The sequence below is a fragment of the Medicago sativa genome, chromosome 7, assembly GCF_051527215.1.
Source record: "Medicago sativa cultivar Bolivia chromosome 7, Bolivia_mono, whole genome shotgun sequence".
Taxonomy (NCBI): domain Eukaryota; kingdom Viridiplantae; phylum Streptophyta; class Magnoliopsida; order Fabales; family Fabaceae; genus Medicago; species Medicago sativa.
This window is the reverse complement of record NC_140755.1, coordinates 60,125,603-60,145,024: the sequence shown is the minus strand read 5'-3', so window position 1 is coordinate 60,145,024 and position 19,422 is coordinate 60,125,603. Positions and strand designations below refer to the sequence as shown.

Sequence of the window (19,422 nt, the reverse complement as noted above, 5' to 3'; positions counted from 1 at the left end):
TAAGTAATAAAACTCATGTTTTGGTCCCTTAATTGTCTCTTCGTCGGTCAAATAAATCCTTGCTGTTAAGTTTAACCTCAAATGCATATGGTGGACCAACATTGTAGGTAGTCCACCATAGACCCTAATAATTTCTTTAATTTAAACCATTCAATTTATTTTTTTAAAAAGAGGACCGTTGAATTATGAAGGTCCATTGTATGTTACAACAGACCATCAATAGCTAATATTTTCCCCATTTCTTCATCTTCTTCCTTCATCAATACCATCTTCATCATCCATCTTCATACAAAATCCAACCAGAAAAAAAAGCCCAGAATTTTTTTGTTCATTCTTATAACAGTGTATCTTCGCTCCCAATCTCATATCATAACACTGCTCCCTATATCTCCTCCTTAAATCTTGCTTGTGAACCAAATTGATACACATAATCCTTCAAAAATCATCATCACAATAACAACAACAATACATAAAAATTTGATTGTTCAACAACTCATTAAAAAGAGGGTTTTTTTTTTTCTCTTCATTAGATATGAACCAAAAAAAAAAATTGGTGTGACGAGCTACCTCAGCATCATTAGGAAAGAAACCCATGATTCTCCCAGCAGAATTCTGATAAGCATACATGAATCCACCCATAACACCAATCAATCCACCAGTCACCATTGAAGGTCCTCTAATTCCAGGCTTAATCCCTAAAACACAAAATTCCCAAATTCAAAAAAATCCAATTTAAAAATTTACAATTTTTTCAATTTACAATTCAATTGAATTCAATTGAAGAAAGATGGTTACCGGAAAGATAACCGACGGTGACGGAAATGCCGGCGATGGTGGTGAAACGGAGGTAGTCGAGAGTGTTGAAGTTTCCGACGACGGATGTGAATGGTGGGTTGCGATCAATGACTGGGTATTATGGTTTTGTTGATGCTGCTATGTCTGTGTTCATCTTTTCGATTTTCTCCGTGGATCGATTCTATCAAATCCTGCTTGCATTGTTCCCAATTTCATAAATCTTTTTCTTTTCACAACCAATTATTTTTTGCATTGCTTCGATTTTGGGTGAAAAGTTGTTGTTGTTGATAATATGTTTTGTGATTTTCTAAAAAAAAAAAATGTCATGTTTGGTGATGATTTTGGTTCGATTACATTTTTTGGTTTTTCTGAATTTTTGATGAATGTTGCTGATGAAGATGAAAATGATATATATTATTTTGGTTAATGATATTATTCTGAAAAAGAAAAAAAAACTGGGTTGTTTATGAGTGATTAATGAAGATGATGTTGAATATATGAAGAAGAGGAAGGAAGAAGATGAAGAAATGAAAATATAATCCAATGGTAGCCTTTTTTTTAATCCAATGGTAGTTGTTGTTGGATCATTGTAAGATAAAGTAGTCCTTCATAATCCAATGGTAGCCTTTATTTTAAAATATCAAACGGTCAAAATTTAAAAAATTAATGAAGTCTATGGTGGACCACTGTTAAAGTTGGTCCACCAAAGACATTTGAGGTTAAACTTAACCGTTTGGGATTTATTTGACCGACGGAGGCAAAGTTGAGGGACCAAAACATGAGTTTTATTACTTATGGGACCAAAATGAAAACTTGAAATTAATTAAGGGACCAAATGACCTATTAAGCCAAGAAAAGAAAAAAAACAAGGAAAGACAAGTGCTTCTTTTTTTAATTTTTTTGAAAAAGAATTGGATTTTTGTTCGCAAGAGACACAGTAGTATTTATGAGGAAGTTATATTAATAAATTGTAATGGGTAAAAATGGAATTTAGTTAGAATAATAAGGGTAGAAATGGAATTAAAAGTGAGAAGCTATAAGCTATAAGCTCAAACGCTACTTGGAATAGCTTCTGAAAAATAGCTTATAAGCTCGTTGAAATTCGTGAAATAAGCTATAAGCTCATTGTAAAAAAAGTTACCAAACAGGGCTTTTTTTGTCAAATGAGCTTATAAGCTATAAGCTATAAGCTATAAGCTCTTTTGGTGACCTTACCAAATAGACCCAAAATATATTTCTGCATTTGTACTTTCTTCCATAGTTGATAATTTTGCATTTGATTAAACAAAAAATATTGCATACGTACCTTTTTCCACGATTAATATTCAATTTGAAGTAAAAGAAAAGAAACACACCATATGTTCATGAACAAACTAACCTTAAAATATATATAAAACTATACTATGATTAAACGATAAAAGCGTGTGCTTAAGTATATATTGCATGATCCATCTACCACAAACATTCTTGCATGATCCATCTTCTTAAGTATGTATTGCTCGTAGAATACAAAGTCGACATTTACAAATCTTCTTCCTTAAACAAAAAACAAAAAAAGTTGTAATCACTCCCTCCCCCCATCACAACTTCATAAAATGAGATCACACTACTTTAATTTTGTTCTTTTTCTTTTTATTGTATATTAATAACCACATATACTGTCATCTATGATCATTTAATTTTCTCACTTCAATGGTCTTCGGCAACATGCCGAGCAGAACCATGCCAATGATTTCTACAACCCGATTTTACCATACATGGGATTTGGGCAGGAGAAAGCATACTTGTTCGTATGGCTTCGTCAAACTGCGGGCCTCCTGATTATCCAGACAGACCTTTTAACACAACTGTGGTAAGTTTGTTTGTGTTTGAACCCTTTACAAAACAAGGAAATGGAGATATTAAAATTTTAATGTAGTTATTTTTTATTTTAAAAATAAATTATTCATTACTTCCTCCGTTCCTTTTTAAGTGTCTTTTTACGGTGAATTTTTTGTTTCTATTTAACTGTCCTTTTAGTATTTTAAGGGTATGATTTTTCAAGTAAAAATATTGATATGATAAATATGTTAAAAAATGGATATATTATTCTGATAATATATTTCAAAGCTTTGAGATGAATATATTTTGTTAAATAGTCATGTTCTTCAAATGGGCGTATAAATTTTAAATACAAAATATTATACGAATTAGTTATATGATCAGACATATAATTCATAATCATTATTTGATTACAAAAATAAAACTATCAATTGTACAATCATAAATATATAATTTTCTTATATAAAATTATATAATTGAATCATGTAAAACAGTTGTATGAATCATAAAATTATAAATATTTTATGGTTAAATGAAATATAAAATGAATTTTCATTGTATGAACGATGTAATGATTATTAGATTAACAACAATAAATGTGTATATTACCTAAAAAACGTATATAAAAGATGCATAGCACAACAACAAATCTAATCTTTCAAAAAAAAAATCTATTAAAAAAGAGTTTAATTGATATGCAACATTGTTACAAAAGTTGTACAAATGTCATTCAATAAAGTCTCACCTCATAGATGATCAACGGTGGCCCTAAACACAATCATGATGGGCATCAAATTTCCTGTATTAATAGCTATAAATTTTAGAGGTCATTGTTTCTTGTAATAATATGTATTAATAGTTGGTTGGGTACCAATTATATTCCAACATTAACAAGGTATCAATGCATTTGCACACTTGTCTTTTATTTTTACATATGTGTGAGAAAAGAAGAAATAAATGAAAAGAGAAATAAAAAAATAATAGAAAAAAGAAATGAAATACCAAAGAAATTATCAATAGTTATTATGTTCTTCTTCTAAGTTCAATGTGATAATCAATTAAAAATATCCATTATTTGTTAGATAGAAGGTCCATAATTTAGGATCACTTTATATTTGTAACATATATAGTAATCATTTTCACATGACATGTATGACTTAAATAGTCATATTTGATACATGAAGAATAAGGTGGTTTTGGGGAGGAACATAAGGATTGAAATGGTAAAGTGGTCATGGGTATAACTCTTTCCTCTAACAATCTAGCAATTGACATTTAATATTTCTTAAGAAAAAAATAAAAATACATGGTGAATGAGCGGGCATGTAGTTAGCGATGTTCTTGATGATAATAATGCTCCACGTGTGAAAGGAGAGAAGATTCCCTCAATTTTATTTTCCTCGTTTCTCCTTAAGTGTAGAGATATCGCCCATTAAACTTAATTTTTCCCATATGTTTAATTCAAATCTCTCTCTTGTTTTCTCCCACTTAGTAAATCAAGGGTACAAGACTCTCACATGACATGAGATTCCTTTCCCATGTGAAATACATGATAAATAAAATCATAGAAAATGTTATCAATCACAAGGAAAAGATATTACCAACCGCTAAAATAAGCTATGTGCGGACAATATAGGGCGTAGATGTTGTACATGCTACTTATTTGGCCGAGAAACAGAGAGAGGAACCGTATAATAATAAAATTCCTAATATTCATATTGTTACTTCTTGGAGTAACGCAATGACAATTAAAATTGGTAACACTTGAATTTCTAAACTAAAAGTAAAAATATCAATTTTTAATTAAATTCTCCATCAAGAGTATCCAAGTTTGAACTCTAATTTGAACAATATTTGAAAGATTTACATATCTCTTGTATGCATAGTTTTAAAAATTGGACCGGTCATCGACTCGGTAAGGTTGTGTCATCGATCGAACCATCAGATCATTGGTTGAATCGCATGAAAGAATCGGATGACTCGATCGTATCGTCTGGTCTCCATAAAGTTTTGATCTTTATATTAAACACGATGACTTGGTCTATAAAAATAACACAACACTAATAAATGTTAGAAAAATCATCAGATAAATTAAGATGATTTCTCAAATTTGTTTTTCAAATTTAAGTCCATCGACTATGACATAATTATCTGATCAAATACATAAATTAATTCTAATATATATATATATATATATATATATATATATATATATATTATGAGTATATCAAATAAAAAACACTTACTTTTATAATACATTATCAAGATAAAACAAAAAAAAAAGAGAAAATACAAGCTTCTTAAATGTGAATCAAAGTTATAAATACTAGCGAAAAAACAGGCACTCATTTGCCCGTCTTTCCGCTCTTTTTATTGCACCAACGATTGAAAATTATGAACGGTGTTTTTTTTTGTGAAATTTTGATTTTGATTAAAATTAAAAATATAAATGTTTGTTGCTTTCAAACTATAACAAATCAAACTAACCATGATTATCTATTTCAATGACACCAACAGTATAACAAAAAAAATTCGAATTTTTTTAATGACACCAACAACAATCTTTATTATACAAAAGTTGTTTAAGGGAATAATTGAGATAATGAAAAACTAAATAAAGATATACTCATCTAGTTTGTTACACTTTTTAAAGGATAAAGGAAAAAAGTTGACATATATATACTTATATCGTGTTTGTTACACTTTTATTTTAATATTTGAATTTATTATTATCTATTTATTATATGTGTTACTTGTATTGAAACTTGATGACGGTTTTGGAAAGCGAAAAAGTCATCCCTAAAGAATATATATATTCAATAACAACCAACAAACTATCACAACAGCGGTGGTGATGTAGTGGTGTTGTCTAGCACCCGTGTATAATTATGAGTGTCAGTACTCTTGTTTGATCCTCACTTGGGGCAATATTAATTTCTTTAATATATTAAATAGTTGTTCATTAAAAAAGACTATAACCTGGTTGGCTCAATAAACCGCCGGTTTGCCGATTTTAATCGAGTTTGTCCGATTTACATCAGTTTGATAGCATAATTGATTCAATATGTTAACTGAACCGATTACCCCTCCTATTTACGGTCGGACCGGTTCAACCGGCCGGTCCAGTTTTTAAAATGTTTTTATGAATTTTATATTAAGACAATTATTTTTCCCCTGAGAATTTGAGGGATAAGACCAAACCTTAGATTTATATCAAAATTGAAAATATGAGCACCATAATATGCTAAGAAAAAAAAATATAAATGCTGTTTGTAAAAAAAAAAAGGTCAAATGCATCCCGAGTCTTTTAAAGTTTAACATTTCTACCTGATTAATTCTTTGGGTTAATTATGTTTAAGGTCCCTATAAATAGGCGTGTTTCCAACATTAGTCTCTACTTAAATTTTATTTAATTTTTGGTCCCCAACGTTTCTGGCCGTTAGCGAATTTGGTCCTTACCGTCAATTGTTGCTGATTGGATTAATGGAGGCAAACACGTGGACGCCACATTTTTTTTTAACGAAACCATATGTTATAAACTCAAAACCATCTGCTTAAATTAATTTTAAGCGACATCTTTATTGCATTTCACTCATGCATATCATATATGTATCTCTATAATATACCATACAAAATTTTATGGTATCTTTCTTAAAATATTTCATGAATCTAACAAATGGCCAAAAATTATATTTTCAATCGACTTGGATCATTTGTAAGTGAAAATATTTCTGAGACACTTATTTTCTTCATGGATGTCATATAGTAGGATTCAACATGTAGGATTGTCCTATTATTTGCTACTCTATCTCCTTTGCAATTATGTTTCTAAACCGAAATAAATAGTTTTGTTAGTTAGAGTTATATAATTATCAAAATAAATTAGCTCAACAACAAAGGTACTGGCAATACCGAAAGCTAAAAATTACCAGTTTAAAAAAAACCACAGAGTCATGATATTTCCAGCCACATTCAAGACACACTCACCATTTCAATACACAATGTTTTCACAAACTCATTTGTTAATTAGTATCAAAACAACCTATCACAATATTATTATTTCATAAGTACATGACTGAACACCAACTTACAAATTTATGGTAAATAGGATTCATGCAAGTATTAAATAAATATAATTCATCAAAATAAATCGATCAAAACAAAATATAGAATCTCGAAACAAATTTTTCCATCGGAAAATATACTTCTCGAAGCGATAGGAACACAACAACATGCCTTAAGTTAAAACTTTAATCACAAAGGTAAACACAGTATTCTCATCATAAAGAAGCAAAGATTATCATATTCAATTACACATATAATCACTATGTTTCTAGACAAATTCAATACAATCACAAATCCACCCATAAAACTCAAGACGTATGTGAGTTTAAAGGTTAAAAAATGCACCTGGCCTCTTATATGGATCATTTTAAGGGGAGAAATATTTAAAACTTACAAAGATTTCCTAGCTCTGGTTCTTTCATTCCATATTTGAAATAGACATATTAGAATATTCTACTGACATCTGTCAACGTTATCTCCCTTGCATGTGGAAGGTTTCAAGAGGAGAATAGTTTAAAACTTACAAGGAAGTAGATCACACACCAAGCTCAACGGATGAATTTAATAAATAATTTGCTCCAAAATAAAATTAGTAACAATTATATATCTACAACAGATTCTTGAATCGATGGTAACGGCAACAGAACATGTCTTAAACAAGTTTCATACTCCATGTCTGTAATTATCATTTTACCAACCAAACAACAAATGGTCAATTATATTTCAAGACATTAACAATTAAATATTTATGAAATAAATGATACAACAATCACTTCTTGCCAGCACCGCACGTGAATTAACAAGGTCTCAGAAACTACTTTTAAATGCTCAAGGAAACTTAGTTTGTTACACCAAAAAATATTTTTACGTATTATGTATGGTTATAAGTAATTGCAACCAAGAGGAAGAATAAGTGCTTGTGTCACCTTTTTCTCATCCATATGTTACCGATTTATATGCCATTAATTTTATACACATGTAAAATGTTGGCAACTAATTCCATCACGTATTAAAATTAAAGTCGAGTAAATAGGATTGAATTGGTAAAATTTAACATATACAATTTTTTTTAATGGAGAGAGAGAGAGAGAGAGAGAGAGAGAGAGAGAGAGAGAGAGAATAATTGTACAAGATATACCATATGAGCCGCCAAAAGACGCTCCAATGTGTACCATATTTGGACAAAAAGAAACCAATTAATATAATAATTAATAAAAGTAATAACAAATATAATAACACTTTAAAATAAATAATTAACCACTTAAAAATTCCAACAAATATGATTGATTTTTAGAGAAATGTCTTGATGCCAAAATACAAGATTATCATCTGCAATGTTGTTTTGAATTGTTGATTATTGTAAAAAGTTGTAAGCCGAACTGACAATATGTTGTTTTTAAGAATGAAAACTCCACAACCACCTGTCAATAACATCATCCTACAAAATAATATAATTCAACAAAGAAATACACTCTCTACTCTTAGTTGCTCTTTTTCCCAAGCCCATAATCTCCTATGTCAGTTCTACCTCACCTCCCTCACCCCACCCTAAATGCTTCATCTCAGCCATTGTTGCCATTTTATTATCAGAAAGCTCAAAAAAGCAACTGAACCTATCATTCATAACATCTCCATCCAACGAAGGATCCCACCTAAATAAGATTGTTAATCTTTCACCAACATTACACTCAGATTTGTCATATATCCATCTTCCCATACCCGTACCAACACCATGGTTAATACTAACCAGATTGATCCACCACATTGAACCCCCTCCCCCCTTGACGTGTAACAAACGCCCAACCTCACCTACCCTATCTGACAAAACTCTAAACCACAATCTTCTACACTCATCCTTCAACCTCCAACATCATTTACCTTGCAGAGCCATATTATATAATAGTTAGTATTAAAATCAACATTTTCAATATTGTGCACATTTATAACATGTATCTCTTATTTACACAAACACTGCATTTATAAATACTTGGTACATAATTTCCTTTTTTAGACAAAAGCTTGTTAACATAAAAGTCACAAAGATACTTAGATATAAAAAAAATTATGTTTATACCCCAAAAAAAATGATGTTTATACCCCTAGAAATAAAAGTCTATAGTATGATTATGATTATACTACGTAGGGGTGTACTTCAGTAAATTTAAAACAAATGAGCTTTACAATATACTTTCTCACAAAAACAAATTTCTCTATTTAAACATTTTAATAGTCGACATATACAAAAGATTCTATGACCAAATAACTACCATAGTAGACCTTAAATGACAGAATATATTTGTGCATTTGAACTTTCTTCCATAGTTGATAATTTTGCATTTGATTAAACACAAAAAATTGCATACGTACCTTGTTCCACGATTAATATTCAATTTGAAGTAAAAGAAAAGAAACACACCATATATTCGTGAACAAACTAACCTTAAAATATAATAAAACTATACTATGATTAAACGATAAAAGCGTGTGCTTAAATATATATTGCATGATCCATCTGCCACAAACCTTCTTGCATGATCCATCTGCTTAAGTATGTATTGCTCGTAGAATACAAAGTCAACATTTACAAATCCTCTTCCTTAAACAAAAAACAAAAAAAGTTGTAATCACCCCTTCCCCCATCACAACTTCATAAAATGAGATCACACTACTTTAATTTTGTTCTTTTTCTTTTTATTTGTATATTAATAACCACATATATTGTCATCTATTATCATTTAATTTTCTCACTTTAGTGGTCTCCGGCAACATGCTGAGCAGGACCATGCCAACGATTTCCACAACCCTATTTTACCATACATGGGATTTGGGCGAGAGAAAGCAGACTTGTATGTGTGGCTCCGTCAAACTGCGGGCCTCCTGATTATCCAGACAGACCCTTTAACACAACTGTTACAGAAGAGTTTAATTGATATGCAACATTGTTACAAAAGTTGTACAAATGTCATTCAATCAGGTCTCACCACATAGATGATCAATGGTGGCCCTAAACACAATCATGATGGGCATCAAATTTCCTGTATTAATAACTATAAATTTTAGAGGTCATTGTTTCTTTTAATAATATGTATTAAAAGTTGGTTGGGTACCAATTATATTCCAACACCAACAAAGTATCAATGCATTTGCACACTTGTTCCAAAGTGAAGTGAATAATCTCATTCCACTCCAAAGGACTTGGGGTCTTTCTAACCGTTCTTGAAGTCGAAGAGGATTCGTTTACCGGACGTAGCATCGAAGACTTGAGTGAAGAGTTCGAAGGGGTGCATGGGTAATCAAGGATTCAAAGATTCAAGGAGCACCAAATGCAAAAGTTATTTGAAGTTTGGGGGAGTGTTTGCATAGGGGTTGAAGAATTAGGTCTAATTTCAAGGAACTCTTGTAAACACATTGTAATCAACATTTGTTACTTAGTGAATGACATTGGTGAAGACGTACTTCATCAAGAAGAGTAGACGTAGCTCTAGCGAGGACGAGAAAGAGCGAACTACTATAAAAATATCGGTGTTATCTCTCTTCCCTATCCTCTTTACGTTTTACTATTGCATGTGATTAACTGAATAATTATTAAGATAATTACTAGTGTTGATCTAAGTTGTTTTTCATTGAAAAATAATATAATTCATTGAATTAGGTTTCAAATAATTTGCTTAGATAAATTGATTGCAAAATCTATTCAATTCTTCAATTTCACATGTATTGTGTTTGCATTTGATAGCCTAGTAATTTTGCTCATATAGGTTTGGTTTGAAATTGTCTAAAAGTTTTGTATTGTTCAAGGTTGATTAAAGTTTGATTGTATAATAAGATTTGTATCGTGAATTTATCAATTCTAAGATTAAATCTTATTGCACATTGTACATTGTTGTGATTGTTCGCGCACGATTCCAATAGTCGGTTTCGGTAAACTCACTGCACATTGTACATTGCTGTGATTGTTCGCGCACGATTCCAATAGTCGATTTCGGTAAACTCACTTTTCATTAAACTCCGGAAAAGCTTTTCAAAAAGCTATTCCCCCTAGCTTACAAAATAATTAGCCGTATAGACCAACATTACTTACACACATTTTTTTCTTATTAATTGTTTCATAATTCAATCTTAATTTTACAGATAAGTATTTCACCTACAACATTAATAAATCAAATAATCACTCAATTTTGTTTCAAAGTAAGACTAAATTATACACCTATATATGAACCATAATTTTGAGAGAAGTGGATTTGGCAGAAAAAGGATAATGATGCATATATTTTATGATCGAAAGGACTAGATATACACTTTTACTAACATAAAGGACCATTTTGAAACTAAAAAAACTAAAAGTACTAATCAATAGGTGTGTAAGTGGTTCGAACAAAACCGACGAAATCGAAAGTCCAAACCGAACCAAATTGAAAAAATATCTGACCTTGTTTGGTTCAGTTTTTGGTTTTACATTTTGAGATCCTTGGAACCGATGAACCGAACTGATGGTAACCTCACTCCCCATTTTACTAATACTATCTCTTCTCACACAGTTATGATAAGACCAAAAATTAAAGCCCAACATTAAATACCCCTTAATCCATTTACTTTCTTCCATCATTATCTCATCTCAACACTCAGACTCTATTTCATTTCTTCTAAAAAATAAACTCTAGCCGTCAACCACACCTAACCCATCGTTCCTCACCACCGCTGAGATTGTTCATCAGTTGGTTATAACAAGTTGTTTGAAAAATAGAGAACATGAAAAAACATAATATGAAATACAAAGTTCCATGAAATATTTAATATGATGTAAGTTGTGTGCATGAAATACAAATATGTGAGAATATAATTTTTTTAAATTCTATTTTCAAATAAACATGTCAACTGTGATTCTCTTTGTTTTTAAGTGATTAACTCTACGGGATAAACATTGACCCTCAGTTGTGGGTTCCGTAACTTCTCTGATAGGGTGTTAGTTACATTTGTTTTTGGGTTTCAACTACACTAAAAAATGCTTAAATAAAAGTAGAAAGGTAAATGAATAAAAAAGTGTGAAATAAGCTTATTTAATTGATTAGATGTGTTAATTACAATGTATAAATATTATTTATAATGTACGTATCGTTTATTAGACAAACAACATGACATACAATGTTGAAACCTCCATTCGGCTAATTTCACGAGAGTTGTGTAATAACTCCCTTGTAAGTGGGATCGTGGCGCCCACATTCAACTTCAGTCTTCTCTCCTCTGCGTGATATGTTGGCAAGGTCATTTTGTGCGTAGCTCCATTAGAGATCATGTCTTCTTCCTAATTCCTCAAAGTGGTTATTGGCATTGAGAGTAGTTATCGTGGGTTTGTCGCGTCATTGACTAGTTCCACTATCCTTTGACTTAGTTTTAAGCTTTTGACGACCCATATTTTGAGTTAGTAGCCTTGATAAAGAATCATCTCCCTTGCTTGATTGTTATAGCATCATATATCCTTCACTCGGATGAAGGGCTTTCTCGCCTAATAGTTTAATCACCTATTTGCCAATTTTGGTTAACATTATAATTATTTTTAGGTGTAAATAAAAACAAAGAGGGCCTAAACCCTAAGAAAACAACTGCAGAGCAACGCTACAATGATGTAACATCCCAACATAATCAACAAAATGTAATGAACTAATATAAGCTTAAGGTAGCTTATACATAATCATCTTGGAACCACTTGTACACCCATCATTGCTAGAGCATCTACATAAAAGTTAGCTTCGTGGTATGTGTGATACACAATGACCCCAATTCTAGTTCCAACAATTGGAAATTTTTTTAAACTAACCGGAACCCTGTAGCTTCGACTTTGCCATCACTATTTAAATTCTTCACAACCATCTTAGAATCCATTCACCTTTACCTTGCTAAACCCATATCTCCCGGCCAAACGCGAACTCTCCATAACACCTCACAACTCTGCGGGATATGCACTACATTTCTCCAAAAATCTAGAAAAGCCATATAGCCATTCTACGACATTTCCTTTAATCAAAACACCACACCCCACTTGCAATTTAAGTCACTTTGGTACACTTCATCTGAGTTAATTTTAATATAACGGTACAACCTAACTAACCATAATTTTTTGTTTTGGATTCACAACATCATGATCCATATAACTCGCTGCCCTTTATCTCATTATATAACTCATAACTTGTTACTAGCTACAAATGTTAGGGTCTCTCGAAGCCTGTACAATTCTCCTCCTTATTTTGATTTATATACAATTTTGATTTGATTTATATTCTTCAAGAAGCTTTGGAGGCAATCATGTATCTCTTAGTTTGCTAGATTTGTAGTCATAAACATGGGCGATTGCTTGTATAGTATAGGGGTAGTTATGGCTACCCCAAATAAAAATTTGAATGAGTAGTAGGTACCTATAATAATATATATTTGGTTACCCAAGTTCAACTTTAGTTGAAATAATTTTTTGACTGATTACTTTCTGGTTGAACTTTGGATTATTTGATCACGTCTCACAGAAATTGAAAAATTTATCCCCAGTAATATTTTTTTTTATTTAACAAAGAAAATATTACAATAGCAACAAATTTTTAATCTGTTGCTATTAGACCAAAACATATATCATATAGTCCCAACATTCATCCCCTTATTATTGTTATATTAAAATTATAATATTATTAATTTATTAATAAAAATTGGGCAAATGAAAGGAAACGACACTTTAATTACATTGAAAAGGACATTGCAAATCACTTAAACTCATAGGTAGTTATGGATGAATTTAAGTATTTGAAGGATCGTTGAGTTCGACTTTCATAAATAGCTACTATTAGTTTTAATTTCTTTCGTTGTTGTTTTTTAGGTACAATCCTCTGTTCCGTTGTTTTTTTTTTTGGTGGTAAAATCCATTGCTTTTGCATTTTGGTATAATTCCTTTTTGTGGCTTTAACTGTATTTTGTGAAGTACATTTTATATTTATTATGATTGTTTTTTGTTTATTGGTTAAATTTACAGTTATTTTTTTTTAAATTATATGTTGCCACCTCATGAAAATACTGCTAACTTCGCCACTGATTATAAAGTTAAAACATTTACGTTTTTAACACTTCAATGATCGTTAAATTAAGATCTGACGATCCAAATTTAAAGTTTAATATTTTTTATTCAAAAACAAATAAAAACTGCATTTTAAATATGGATTATCCGATCTTGATCGAAGTGTCACATATGTGCCAAACATGTGAACGTGTCAACTTATTTCAATTGGTGTATGTAACTTTATATTGAGAAATGATATTTTGACAACCATTTTTTGACAACTTTCTCTCTCATACTCACATGATGTTGTTATCCTCTCTCTTCCTTTTTATCTCTCCATTGTTTTTGACCAATAAGAAGTGAGAAAAACAAGGTTGTCAACAAAGTTGTCATCAAATGGATGTCAAAATATCATTATTCCTTTGTATTTCAGTCTAATCTGTACAACTTGTGCTTAAAAAAATACTCCTAATTGTATTTTTTATTTTTTTTGACAAAAAAAATATAATTGTAAAAGTGAGTAACTTTATTTTGGAAACTAAATCAAGAGTCGACACGTGTCCAATCGTTGGTTGCACCGTCTCTTAATAGTCGTTGATCAACTCTCATTACAAGCAATCACCAAATTCAAGTGAACAAGGACGCAAATCCATCTAGGTTCATTACATCCCTTTCTTTCTCTTTCTCTTTCTCTTTCTTTCTGTTTCTCTTTCCTATTCCTCTAGTTGAAGAAACTCAAAAGCATGTAATGTACTCATAACATAACAGAAAGAAAAAAAGTACCAGCCAGTTCTTACCTCAAAAAGCTTCATATAATAAAATGGAAGAAGAAAGAGTTAGTTACAAGAACAAGAGTTTGTTGTTATCAAAAGGGAAAAAAGAAGACATTTATCATGTACTTTACAAGGTTCCTTATGGTGATAGTCCTTATGTCAGAGCCAAACATGCTCAGGTATCTAGATACACTTCAATTACTCTTTTTGTTATTTGTCCTTGTCTTTGATTAATGACACAGATTCATTTTCACTTTCATAGATGTTTTGTTTGAGTACTTTGCATGAATCTTATGAGACCAGTACTATAAATATATATTTCATTTTTAGTCCTTGTAGAAGACCAACTTTGATTAGGGAAAACATTTGGAGAAGAGAACTATTGTTAGAAGAAAAGATTTAGAGAGACTAAAACCGAAAAATAATACCGTCATCGGTTCTATACATAAGAGAAAGTTTGATCAATATAAGTTTTGATGTATTTGGTTCAAAAATTGGACCAGATACATTAAATTTTGTTGATCTAACTTTTTTTTATATACAGGATAAGATCGGATGTAGTATATTTACGAGGAACAAAAACTTATTAGACTCGAAGTTAAAAGTAGATCAAAATGCTGGAAAAAAAAAGTAGATAAAAAAAATAAATATATAACAAAATTCCGGATGGACATAAGCCTATGTTAGGATATCATTTGTTAAAAGTGAGATATAAAAGTAATGTGATTTGGGTTTAGATATACTTATATAAAAGTGAGGTGATAAGTATATTTGAATTAACAAATTATAGAGTTTGGAGGTAAATGCTTGTTAATTTTGGTAAATCCAATTTTTTTTTTTGACAAGCAAATCCAGATTTTGTTGCATGTAATGTAGTGGTTTTGAATTAGGGTCTGCAACTGCAATTGCAGCCACAATATAACGGGTTTGTAGTTCTTCGTAATTCTACCTCAACTGCAATTTCGATCAAATTAACTGTATTTTTTCCTAGGAGGAGTGATAACAACACACTATAATTTGTGGAATTCAAATGGATCCCACTAAATTATGTAGGCCCCTCATAAATTTAGTCGGACCCATTTAAAATAATCAATTAAAGAGTGTGTTGGAAGCAGTGTGTTAGAGAGTGTGTTGCTAGCATAACCGTAAATGCGTCCTCAATTATAAATTAAGTTAATACTTACTTTTATAAGATTCATTTCACTCAAATCTCATTTTACACTCTTTTCTGGGGTTTTTTTCCTTTAATTACAAGTTCTTTTGCCTATGCTTCTCAAATTTCTTACTGAGTGTGTGTGTGACATAATGTTTACCCTAATAATATCAATATAATATGAATTGTGTAGCTAGTAGAAAAGGACCCGGAAGCTGCAATTGTATTATTCTGGAAAGCAATAAATGCAGGGGACAGAGTGGATAGTGCTTTGAAGGATATGGCAGTGGTGATGAAGCAGTTAGACAGATCCGAAGAAGCCATTGAAGCCATCTCTTCGTTTCGAGGCCTTTGCTCCAAACAATCCCAAGAGTCCCTTGATAATGTACTCATTGATCTTTACAAGGTACAAATCATATGTTTTATGCTATTCTTTTCGATATTTAGTGATTATAATTTAGATTCAATTGGTATGCAGTTAGTGTAAAGATTTGTTATACCGTCAATGTTTACCTTAAAAGTCAAGCGTAAGATGATTTATGTTTGATTCACAATACAAACTTTTACCATTTTACGGTTCGTAAAAAAGTAAAAGTTTATATACTGATATATCAAATCAAAATCAAACTCAATAACCCTTTATAAAGATAATTTACAAATACTTGATATACAATATGGTGTGACACAAGTTGTCGGACACCTGAGTTTTTAAACCATTTAGTCCGGAGATCTTTCTTTGACCGATACATATCGGAAAAATATATATTTTGATGTATAAATTGGTTTACAACAAACAAATTTTGATGTGCTAACTATGTGTATAGCTTGTAATTGATTCGTTGGAATGTCCTGTTAATCAGAAAGGAATGTACATGCTATTTTTTTTTTCCTACAATGACTATAGTGTCTTTATACTTTGAGTATATCAATTAAATCTACATTAATTAGAATTTCTTGTGAATGATAGAAATGTGGGAAAATAGATGAGGAAATAGATTTGTTGAAGCAAAAGCTGAAATTGATCTACCAAGGTGAAGCCTTCAATGGGAAACTCACAAAGACTGCACGGTCACATGGCAAGAAGTTTCAAGTTTCTATTAAACAAGAAACTTCGAGATTACTGGTAATTTATCTTTAACTAAACCTCTCTTTTGATTACACATTATGCTTTCTCCTTTGCCGACAAGTGTAATGTAAAAAGTAATATAATATAAAATAAAGTGATGTGGGACAATGGAACAAATATTATCTATAAGTATCATAGTTAGGCCACTGCTAAAAAAGCTTGCAAAAATGATATTCAAAAATAATAAATTGTACGTCCACATCAAATCATATTGAATAAGGCCTTTTAAAAAAATAAGATACGATCTGTTGATATAATACAGCCAGGTTATGATTATACACTACACAATCGAATATATGATTTTGTTCTTTGAGTTTTCTGTGAATAGATTCCATATGGGTCCATTTAAAGGTCCACCTACAAAAAAGGAGAGGGAAGAGGGTTTAACACCAAAATAATTAGAGTGGAAATTTAAGGGTGGAATTTGGAAACAGAAGAATGTTTTTTGAGATACTTGTAGTTTAAGTCGGACCAGTTACTTTAATATACAGTTATGTGTGCAGTCATATATCTAATTGTCTAAATCAAATATTTTGTTGAGTTTTGTACTTTAAGTATGGCAAATACTTATTTCAAAACAAAATAAAGGGTGTGGCAAATACAATTCTTGATCAAGTTTTACTTATCTCCCGGTCGAACCCCGGATTACTACAGGAGATAGTGCCCCTTTTCTTTGGGAACCGAAGGGTTAACACAAGAAAAGTACAATTACATATATTATTGGAAAAAACCTAATTCTCATATAGAAAAGATTTATAAAGAAAGACACCTCTTACAAGTCGGTCTTGTGAAGAAGAATTAAACTCAATATAAAAATCAATATTATATCAAAGTCTATCGTTCGGATCACCCATCATTTGTATCTGCACCCTAAGTCCAGTAGTGGAGACGGTTTATTGGAAAAAACCCAAGTCACACATTGAAATATAAGGTATGACTAGGGAATTTTGAGAAAATGAGTCCTAGTTTTGTTTGTTTCCATACTTTTCTAGGTTAGATTTTGCCTCCATCTTTAAATTTCTGTTGTATACTTGGTTCCAAGATTTGTTTGTACCTATGTATCTAAACATTTTTGCACAGGGAAACTTGGGCTGGGCCTACATGCAAAAGATGAACTATGTGATGGCCGAGGCGGTGTATCGGAAAGCCCAAATGATCGATCCAGATTGCAACAAAGCATGTAATTTAGGTCTATGTCTCATTAGACAAGCACGGTATGAAGAGGCACAGTTGATTATTGATGATATATTAAAAGGAGAACTTCCAGGCTCAGATGATATCAAGTCTAAGAAAAGGGCTCAAGATCTCTTAGAAGAGTTGAGATCATTGCTACCTACACCATGTCCATTGGATATTTTGGTTATGGATGATGAGTTCATCAAAGGGATAGAACAGTTGATGAATGAATGGGGTCCAGTTAGATCAAAGAGACTTCCAATATTTGAAGAGATTTCTTCTTGTAGAGATCAACTAGCTTGTTAACTTTTTAAAATTTTGTACATAGCTTTTTTTGGATTGTGGAAGTAGCTTCTTTTCTTTCTTTCTTTTCCATAATAGCGGAGGGTTTTATTTTCATTTTTGGGGAAGAGGTGTATAAGATAGGTGTGAACTTTTTAAATGCTTGTTTGAAAATCACATAGACCTCAAAAGTGTAAATTGACTCATGGGTTGATGTGAAAGTATCACTTAACACCATGAATTGCAGTGAATTTCACAATGTAAATTATCACTGATGAGAATAAACGTGTGTTTGAAAAGCTATAGATTGAAGAGCTCAATCATATGTTGTCTTCTATTTATAACACTACCTATGCCCTTTGACATGTGATACGATTCCGTTTGGATTGACTTATTTTTGAGTTTATGAAAAATAGTTCAAATAAACTTTTATGTTGATTTATAAGTTCTCACTGATGAAAATTGTATCTTTATAAATTATTTCTTTCATAAATTACCTAGACTAGCTTATAAAAAATACATAAAACTTATTTATTGTGTATGCAGTTTTGCATAAACGCAAAAATAAGTCAATTCCAACGGACACATAATTACTTAATAAACAGTTGTGCGCAATTAAGAAAAATATTAATTATGTTAATTTCAATGATAAAATGAATTTTGTGTAACTAAAGATTCTTATTATTTGTAATTAGTGAAGAACTTAGAGAAATGGAAATAAAATAAATAAATGTATATTATTTAAATAAAAATTTACTTTATTGATATTTAAAGTGACAATTCAAAATGTTTTGATTTTGGTTGTATATGTAAAAAAAAATTAACTGTCAATCCACCACCTTAAACTCTTCAATTAAGACAGTAAATATTATAAAGATTGATTTAGTGTAAATTGTTTTTTCAGTGTAAATTGTTTTTTCATGTACATTCACGGCCTGTTTGTTACAGGCTTACAACTTAAAATAAAACTGATTTTGCCATAAAATAATTTAGAGATTATTTTATAAAGATTTTATGAAAAATTAAAATCTATTTTTTATTTGTTTACCATAATAAAAATCACATTTTTTAAAAAAATAATAATTTAGAGGCTCTTTATTATAACTTTTTAAAAAAAATTAAAAAAAATCACTTTTTTTCAGGTTGGTAGGAATGCAGGAGCCAGAGTTCGAACCACAGACACCCCACTTATCCA

At 30.8% G+C, this 19,422-nt stretch overlaps 1 protein-coding gene and 1 pseudogene across 2 annotated transcripts; one reads left to right on the top strand and one right to left on the bottom strand.

Moving 5' to 3' along the window:
* Window positions 1-243: 243 nt before the first annotated feature.
* Window positions 244-964, bottom strand: LOC146907296 (NADH-ubiquinone oxidoreductase 20.9 kDa subunit-like; annotated as a pseudogene). The gene is made up of 3 exons (XR_015020181.1): window positions 796-964; window positions 539-695; window positions 244-433 (listed from the first exon to the last, which is right to left on the bottom strand). The product of XR_015020181.1 is annotated as an NADH-ubiquinone oxidoreductase 20.9 kDa subunit-like (transcript).
* Window positions 965-14,460: 13,496 nt separating this feature from the next.
* LOC146907295 (protein SULFUR DEFICIENCY-INDUCED 1-like) lies at window positions 14,461-18,532 on the top strand. Its single transcript, XM_085723890.1, has 4 exons — window positions 14,461-14,669; window positions 15,837-16,049; window positions 16,611-16,766; window positions 17,850-18,532. The coding sequence occupies exons 1-4, from the start codon at window positions 14,538-14,540 to the stop codon at window positions 18,249-18,251; spliced, it is 903 nt and encodes a 300-aa protein (XP_085580016.1). The 5' UTR covers window positions 14,461-14,537; the 3' UTR covers window positions 18,252-18,532.
* Window positions 18,533-19,422: the final 890 nt, after the last annotated feature.

Excerpts from the sequence above, each read along its gene's own strand:
- LOC146907295 (XM_085723890.1), top strand. The coding sequence starts at position 14,538 with ATGGAAGAAGAAAGAGTTAGTTACAAGAACAAGAGTTTGTTGTTATCA. Across the intron at positions 14,670-15,836 it reads TCAGAGCCAAACATGCTCAG|CTAGTAGAAAAGGACCCGGA; the intron begins GTATCTAGATAC and ends TGAATTGTGTAG. Across the intron at positions 16,767-17,849 it reads AAGAAACTTCGAGATTACTG|GGAAACTTGGGCTGGGCCTA; the intron begins GTAATTTATCTT and ends ATTTTTGCACAG.